The sequence below is a fragment of the Pygocentrus nattereri genome, chromosome 2, assembly GCF_015220715.1.
Source record: "Pygocentrus nattereri isolate fPygNat1 chromosome 2, fPygNat1.pri, whole genome shotgun sequence".
NCBI classification, from domain to species: domain Eukaryota; kingdom Metazoa; phylum Chordata; class Actinopteri; order Characiformes; family Serrasalmidae; genus Pygocentrus; species Pygocentrus nattereri.
This window is the reverse complement of record NC_051212.1, coordinates 11,502,626-11,511,687: the sequence shown is the minus strand read 5'-3', so window position 1 is coordinate 11,511,687 and position 9,062 is coordinate 11,502,626. Positions and strand designations below refer to the sequence as shown.

Below are 9,062 nucleotides of genomic sequence, written 5' to 3'. Positions count from 1 at the left end.
TAATCATGCAGGCTGAGAAGAACTAGTTCATTTACTTGTTACCACATGAAGTTTAGACTTCCATGTGACGATGTTTGGCCATATAAAAGTCTAGAGTCAAACAGGAGAGCATCACCAGCTTTGGGGATCAATCCACAGTGGAAAAGATTTGATTGATTGATTGATTGATTGATTGATTGATTGATTGATTGATTGATTGATTGATTGATTGATTGATTTTCAGTTTTAAAAACTAAACCATACTAATGATTTTTGTCCGTGTTTAATTGTATCTTAAGACCTGGTTAGACAGACAGGTGATCATCATAAGAGGTTTTTAAACCTCCAGGACACGTTTTCGAACGCCGCTAGCGAACCAGCCAATCAGAGCGCAGGAGGCGGGGCTTGGCCGAAAACGGGTGGGGTGAGAAGACCAGACCGCCTTTGGAGAGAATCCAGCGCCACCCATCTGGTCTTATCTGCTGCTGAGGAGCCACAGCGCAGACAGAGAGGCAGGGAGAGGGAGAGCCCGTCAGACCCAGAGACCCAGCAGGAACGGCGGACTGAAGAGCGGGACTTGGAGCTGCTCTCTGAGGAGGTTTAAATGGCGAAGCTGCTGGTGCTCAGCGCTTTTCTGCTCGTCATCACAGCCACGGTAAGACACCCGCCGCCTGCTGTGCGCCGCTGCTGGGTTTGGTGCTGGTTTCCGCTGTGAGGGAAAACTTTCTCCTCGTCTTTGTTTCCTCGAGACGACCCGTGCGGAGGTCGACGTGGCTTCTTACTCGCCTGTGAAAGCAGAAGTGTGTGAGGAGCTGCTCCGCGTTCTCCAGGACACCGTTATGAGAGCCGCAGGGTCCGAGAGAAACTTCAGGAGAGGGCAGTGTTTCCCACATCTGCTCCCGGAGGCCCTCTGTGGTTCACACCAGGGGATTTTCAGTGGATATCCATTCTGTTCAGCTCAGCGCTTTGAAGCAAGTTCAGTTAGCCAGTACTTCAAATAGAGATCAGTGCACAGTTAACAACACCCCCCTTTACAAAAGGAGACTGAACCGACAACATACAAGACTCAGTGGGATTTCTGTGGTGCTTTTATCTCCTGTTAGTGTTGTTTCACCTTTATTACTGTAGTATTACTGCCTTATAGCCATCTATAACACCCGAAACTGCGTTGTTATAGTCCTTTTCCATGTAGGACTGTCTGTCTGTCTCTCTAGATAGATAGATAGATAGACAGATAGATAGATCTGGATTGTCATAGACTGCTATAAGACATTTACTCCCATTAAAAAGTTACTTTAAAATATTTTCTGTGCCCTGTTAAATGACCTTTTTGGAAATATGATGGTTTGTTGATTCCACAAATTTCATATTCCACCAACTTTTAAATATGCCACACATATAAAGAATTGCATGGGCCAAAGAAAAACAAGCCTCTCTTAAAAGCTAAGTTTCCAGGAGCGATCAAAACGTTCCTAACTTTTAATGTAAGTTAATGCAACGCATGCAATGTAAACGGCGGCTAGAGAGTTCAAGTCATGTAGAAAAGTGTTGGTGTTGGTTAGTGTAGTGGGTAACACCTCTGCCTTCTACACTGTAGACTGGGGTTCAATCCCCACCTGGGCAAACACCCTGCACTATACCAATAAGAGTCCTTGGGCAAGACTCCCAACACCACCTTGGCCTACCTGTGCAAAAAAAAAAAAAGATCAAAATTGTAAAGTCGCTCTGGATAAGAGCGTCAGCCAAATGCCGTAAATGTGAAAACAGAATGACGTCCTTTTGGTCGCTGTTGGTTTTTTGGACAGTGGCGATTTCTAAGTAGATTTTCGATTTAAAAACTACGAGGTTAAAACAGGTGTGCCAAAGCAAGCGTCCTATCACAAAGTACCTAACATACAGCTATATAGCCGCACAAGTTTGGGCAGCCCTGGTCAAATATCATGGTTTGTAGATTTTAGAGTGGGGGGATAAAACGTTCAAAGTGGCCTGTGCGTAAGTTATGGCACATTTGGAAGATGGAATACACCTTGGGATACAATTTAAACAATTTGATTGAAATAGAACTTCCACGTCCCATTCCCTTTTCATCCTTGTACTTTTTATGAACTTCCCTGCCCAAATGAACCTGAACAAGCTTTTGAAAGGCTTCGTAGTTCGCTAGCATTTCGGATCCGGTGTGGAGATGAGGTATCAGTATTTGTGGGTATCAGGATAGAGACCAGTATCAACAAAAACACGGTATCAGAGACTGGAGGGCGAAAGAATGAATGTGATATTATTATTATACTGTTATGAAACTACCCACTCACACTGCGTGATACAGTGTTTTCGGTTGTGTGGCCCTTCCAGTGGGCCGTGTCGCTACCTGATCTGCGTCCCCTGCCTGATTTGCACCGTGCTTGTGCACCACTGTCATGCATGCATAGAAAACATTACTTTTCTGCTTTTTTCCTACAATTTACAGTTGCACTGGAGCCATAACGAAATGATCCTATTCTACTGTAGTAATTATGTGTGCATTTTGCACTCTTCTCTTTACAGCAGGTAAAAACACCGAGCTTTAAGGTGCGATTATCCTCCTGAACACTGTTGCCTCATGTAAGACAGCAATTATAGCCTGTAGCTTGAGCAAAGCTGGGCAAAATATAGGCCCAGTGGCAAATGGCTTCCTGTTTCCAATGTAGTGGACACTATGCAGGTCATTATATAATGACTTCCACACACTGAATGTCTAAATGTTTTGGATTCAATCATATCTGCACACCAACCAGTCTAACATTACATGCACTATTAAGTTTAAGTGACTCTTGTTAGTCCCACAACGGGGAAATTCCACCTCTGCATTTAACCCATCTGTGAAGTGAAACACCACATACACACTAGTGAGCAGTGAGCACACTTGCCCAGTGCCGTGGGCAGCCCAATCTGCAGCACCCGGTGTCTTGCTCAAGGACACCTCAGTCATGTGCTGTCGGCTCTGGGGATCAAACCAGCGACCTTCCGGTCATGAGGCTGGTTCCCTAACCCCCAGCCCATGACTGCCCCCAGCCCATGACTGCCCCCAGCCCATGACTGCCCCCAGCCCATGACTGCCCCCAGCCCATGACTGCCCCCAGCCCATGACTGCCCCCAGCCCATGACTGCCCCCAGCCCATGACTGCCCCCGGGGAGCAGTTGGGGGTTAGGTGTCTTGCTCAAGGACACATCAGTCATGTGCTGTCAGCTCTGGGGTTCGAACCGGCAAATTTGGGTGTAGAAGAAATATGCACTACAGCTATGAATGCAATAAGGAGCTGAGACTGAGCCACAGACATGCTGTCATACTAAACCAACATGACAGAGGCGTTGAGCAAGTTGTTGTCCATACTGTGCCCTAACCTGAATGTTTTCACCCACAGAGCAAAACATGACACGAAGCAGCATTAAACTAGGGAAGAGAATGAGGCTGCTTATGTAATGGTGTTAGCATTAAACAGCTCACGCCTGGGGTCGGCAGCCCAAGTGTTAAGAAGAGCCATTTTGACCTTTTAACAAAAATCAAACCACCTTGGAAAAGCCACAACGTTGTATGTTTGTTATTTATTCTATATCTTTTATATTAGAATATTATATATTCTATATCGCTAGCGGCGTTCGAAAACGTGTCCTGGAGGTTTAAAAACCTCTTATGATGATCAGCTGTCTGTCTAACCAGGTCTTAAGATACAATTAAACACGGACAAAAATCATTAGTATGGTGATTTAAAAACTGAAAATCAATCAATCAATCAATCAATCAATCAATCTATATATCTACTAGCTAGGTGAGAGTGATGTCGTTGCTATGGTGACCAGCAGTCTGTGTGCCAGCTTTCAGGGTTAAAGGGTGAATAAGCCCATTGATAATAATTGATAATTGATAATAAGCCCAATAAGACCATTGATTATTAGTTTGAACGATCAGCAGAGCTTTATTTTAGTGCAAAGGAGGATTGTTTTATTTTCATAAGATGTGTGGACGTGGGCTACAGATCAGACAGCATCATAAAACATAAAGCACTGTCCTCATGCATGACAGCGGTGCATATCGGTTCACAGTAGTTTCATTATGGGAGACCACCTTCAGATGTTTTTCAGTTACAGTGTGAAAGCTCATTTTAAAGCTGAGTAGCTTTTAAAGGAAAATATCAGATCATAAAATATCAGATCAGCGCACTGAAGGCTGTGGTATCAGTATCGGTTTTAGAAAAGCAGATGTGGTATCGTGCCATATCTAATCAGGCGTGACCGGACTATGTTTAAAACAGTGCTGGGATTTGGCAACCACTATGTTAGAGTGACAACAGCGAAATCGGTGACTCTTTCCCCGCTCGGACACACCCGATTTATCTCAGCACGTTGTTCGTAGGAGCAGTAGGTGTGTTAGTGCAGAGAAATCACTGGACTCTGGCCCTGCAGGACCACAGTTGAGCTCTGAAATGTGCAGGAGCTCCGGGATCTTGTAAAACCGAGGTTCCAAATATTTTGGCCTACATCTCTATTCAAATGTATCTGTATATCAGTTAAAACTGAGATACCGGTCTTAGGGCAATGTGAAGCTTTTATTAATTTAATTATTTTTATTTTTCTTAATGGTCAGTTTTGGGGAAAAGGAAAAAAAGAGTTTTGTCTGTTGTCTGGTGAAAGCTGAAGATCCTGTTGGATTGGGACTGTTGTTATGCTGGCTGTCGTGTTTATCCAGCTGTGGTCACTGCAGCTCGATATTTCTGCGGCTGGTTCTTCCGTCATTGCGCTCAAGGTCGTGTAGGACAGCAGAAACGGTCTCGCCTCACTCAAGCGTCTCATCGCACAGCTAGCAAGCTTTTCTTGTTCATTTAAATGGGCGCTGTCTTAGTCTACACCTATTTTGGCTGCGCACTCTTGTTTGTGCCAAAGTGTGAACAGCCCCCAGTCAGATTACGTGGTGTGCTGGACTTTTCTTCCTGCAAAATGTAGTGCACAATTTTTATTTATTTTTTTGATGAACTTTCATTTCATTTTATTTCCTAGTTTAACATGCTGGAAAAATTGTGCCCTAAATTTGCACAACTTCTATTCTGTTCAGGATTTTACGACACCAATACTGTGACACTGATATCGACCCCTGAACAATATTTTGTGCAACTCTTTGTACTCTTTTTTTTTATTTTTTATCACAAACCGAAAGTGGGGCTTAAACAGGAATGAGGGTGAAGTAATGAAGAAGCGCTGACATTAGTAACATCCATTTTTATTTGCTGAATTTAACAATATATGGGGAAAAAACAGAATAGCTATGAATATTATAAATATTTATATTTTTTACATTTTGTATTTTTTATCTTTTACTCATATGTTAAACTCACCAAATAAACAGAAACTGTGCACTGCTGTGGGCTGGAGGTTAGGGAACTGGCCCTGTGACCAGAAGGTTGCTGATTTGATCCCCAGAGCTGACAGCACATGACTGAGGTGTCCTTGAGCAAGACACCTAACCCCCCTATTGCTCCCTGGGCGCTGCGGATAGGGCTGCCCACCGCTCCGGGCAAGTGTGCTCACTGCCCCCTAGTGTGTGTGTATTCACTAGTGTGTATGTGGTGTTTCACTTCACGGATGGGTTAAATGCGGAGGTGGAATTTCCCCGTTGTGGGATTAAAAAAGTATCACTTAAATATTTAAGTTCCATGTTGAGGATGTGTTAACTTATTTTATTGGTGGGCGATATGGCAAAAATATTTTTTCACGATGTAGAATGCATATCACTATATTTTCATACAGATAGAGTGCACTAATAGTGCCACATTTAAAAACAGCAATGGTAAACAAATACTGTGTATCACAATTATGAAAAGTATCACAATAACAATATACGATCATCATATTGTCCACCAGAATATCCGCAACCATGTCATTTAAACTGCAGAGTTTTGCATGCCGCTGTATACTGAGACAGCCAATCAGCTTCTTCTTTGGACAAAGCATGCTTATTGGCTCACTGATGCTGATCGTCTACCCACTGAAATTTGTTGGTGAATCAGACAGTTTTTCAGTATGCAGTGATACTGAAGTAGCATAGACTTCCCAGAAGAGTTGAAGCTGTTATAGCTGCAAAGGGTGGGCCAACATCATATTAAACCCTAGGGATTAAGAACGGGATCTCAAGGCAGACGAGCAAATACTTTTGGAAATATAGTGTATATATATTATTTTAGGTGGCAATGATGTAGGCATTTGAATCAGGTACATTTAGTGTGTCACTTTTTATAGTGTACTAAAGTAAGTGTTCTGTATTGGTACATGTAAAAATATGTATTTCTGGGCCAGATAATCCAGGCTGAAGCTGATGGAGGAGGACAGAAGACACTCAGGAGGCAGAAGAGGGAGTGGATCATCCCGCCGAAGAAAATGATTGAGAATTATGTTTACGAAAGGAACTACGTTGTTGCCAAAGTAAGACCTCTCTGACTCACTAAGCATTTATGTGCATAACAACAGTCACTTATTGTGGCTTCTGATCTTATATATATATATATATATATATATATATATATGACAGTATGTTTGTGTGTATATGTGGATATTTACATATACATTTATAACATTTAGCAGACTCTCTTACACACACACACACACACACACACACACACACACACACACATATATATATATATATAATAATGTTCCACCAACAGCGATATATTTTAGTTATTACTTGTTTTTCAAGTCCAGCAGCTTACAGCAGATCAACCAGAACATTTTAATCCTTAAAAACATCTCTTCAAGCCAGTGTGAAAAAAAAACCGAAATGTTTTGACATTTTAAAGTTACGTGAAAAATGCATTCAGAAGAAAACCTTGTATCTCCATTTTTGATGTTTTTTTCATTTTTTGGCATAAATTAGAAAAGTCTGTTGCCTTTTATATTATCTGTAAATTTCATGATGAATGGACCAAAATAAACAGCCCAAAATGACTTTCAAAAAAGTCTGGTTCCATTGACTTACATTAAAAGTAAAGTAGGTTTTTTCTTCTCCTGTAAAGTCACCGCTTTGGAGGTTTTCTTTCGACAACAGCGAAATATATATATATATATATATAGAGAGAGAGAGAGAGATAGAGAGTGTAGCAGTAGTAGCAGCCTGCATGGACGGGGCAACTGCCCGTGGGTGATCAAATACCCGCAGCATGCAAAATCTTCTCATCGATGTGAACACCAGGTCGCCAAAACAACTACCAAAACAGAAACTGTTTTGAGCGACTGGAAAAGTAAAATGGTCTTAGTCGTGCAAGTAAAGAAGTCATGGTCATGCATTGCTATGAGGAAGGTGGAGGGTTGAGTAGAACACATGCAAGGAAGCGTTAAGCATGCTGGCCTTGATAAACATGCATAAACATCCAAGTAATTTGGTGGTTATGGTGTGAAACTGAAAGTTTTTTTCTTTAAAAATTGCCGTTTGGAGAGAAGAGGCTTTTCACGGGACAGTGATACTAAGAAGCTGCTTATTTTTTATCGAGAGTTTCATCGACTTGTGACTGCGCTGTCTGATACGGGACCTTTATGAATAAGCTGATGGACATGCTTGGACATGTTTGGAGTTGTTTACTTGGTTTAGGAACAAACACTGGAGCTTAATAGTCACCCAAATCATTTCTGTAAAGGATGCACAGACTTGGTTAATAAATTAATTAATTTTATATATATGTAAAGTAGCATATTTCAATGCAAATAGTGTAGCTAAGGGTTGGAAGAATTTGTGTTAATGAGCAGCCTATGTGTTTGATTTCAGATCCGATCGGACGAGGAGACCCGTGCATCGATATGGTACTCTCTGACGGGACATGGAGCAGATAAAGATCCGGTGGGTTTATTCACTGTGGATGAAGATAAGGGCATAGTGAGCATCCATGGCGTCTTAGACAGAGAGGCGACTCCTTTTTATTATGTAAGTGCATCTTCCTTCTTACTGTGCATCATCCTGAAAAAACAAAGTGGCATTACAGTTTCCAAAATTCTGCACATTTTAATTGTTGAGATGTGCACAAAGTCATCCAGAGTGATGGTTCCCTTGTAGAGAAGAGTGATGATGATAGGAACAATGAGTCAAAAATACACCCATTTTATTTACTATCAGAAACCAGCAGTGAACCTATAGGTGAGTTTTGGAAATACGCTTTAGACCAAAACCTTATCGCCTTATCGTTCACTGCTGTAAACTTGAAACAATGGATCGGACATTAAACAGCATTAATAACCATTTCTGTGAGGTAGGTTTTTGCCTCATGTTGTGAATGGTTAGCGTTTGTGTGCAGGTTATACAGAATACAGTGAATACAATGAATACATATTATAGTAGTTATGCTGACTCACAAAAGCTGTTACAGTAACACGTCAGCATCAGATACACCCCACCTCGCTCTCTGCTCACTGCTGTAAATAATTCATGGATAAATTGTTTAAACCAATACTGAATTGGACAGTATGAAAGCAAATTGAATTGGCTTAAAGAAGTGGTGGGCAATATGACAATATGACTACTGTGGTTATCATTAAAGAACCATGCAACACACACTAACACACCACCACCATGCCAGTGTTACTGCAGTGCTGAGAATGATCCACCAACTAAATAATGACTGTTTTGTGGTGGTCCTGTGGGGGCTCTGACCACTGAAGAACAGGGTAAAAGGGGGCTAACAGAAGGGGGCTAAGTATCAGAGAATCAGATGGACTACAGTCTGTAACTGTAGATCTACAAAGTGCACCTATAGAGTAAGTGGAGCTGATAAAATGGACAATGAGCGTAGAAACAAGGTGATAATGAAGTGGACAGTCAGTGTATTTGCTCCTATAAAAATATAGGTGCAAAGTAAGTGATGCTCTAAAGTGTAAGTGCTAAATATATTAAACTGTGTCATTTTTTAAATATTCATAGTACAACAGTACTGTGCGAAAGTTTTAGGCATCTAAGCACATTTTTAAACAGTTGACCTCGGCAGTGAGTTTATCAGTATAAACAATAGAATAAAGTCGTATTCATAATTCAAATCAACAGAAAAACAATAAAAAGTAACAAGAATTTCTTGGGT

General features: G+C 41.4%; 1 protein-coding gene across 1 annotated transcript in view; it reads left to right on the top strand.

The window, feature by feature from the left end:
- The first annotated feature begins 458 nt into the window (after positions 1 to 458).
- The window catches only part of dsg2l (desmoglein 2 like), a 28,581-nt gene continuing 19,977 nt past the window's right edge, over positions 459 to 9,062 (top strand). The window contains exons 1-3 of the mRNA XM_017682658.2: positions 459 to 634; positions 6,301 to 6,426; positions 7,763 to 7,918. Of these exons, the coding sequence (XP_017538147.2) occupies positions 584 to 634; positions 6,301 to 6,426; positions 7,763 to 7,918 (333 nt within the window). The 5' untranslated portion in view covers positions 459 to 583. The remainder of the gene's footprint in view (positions 635 to 6,300; positions 6,427 to 7,762; positions 7,919 to 9,062) is intronic.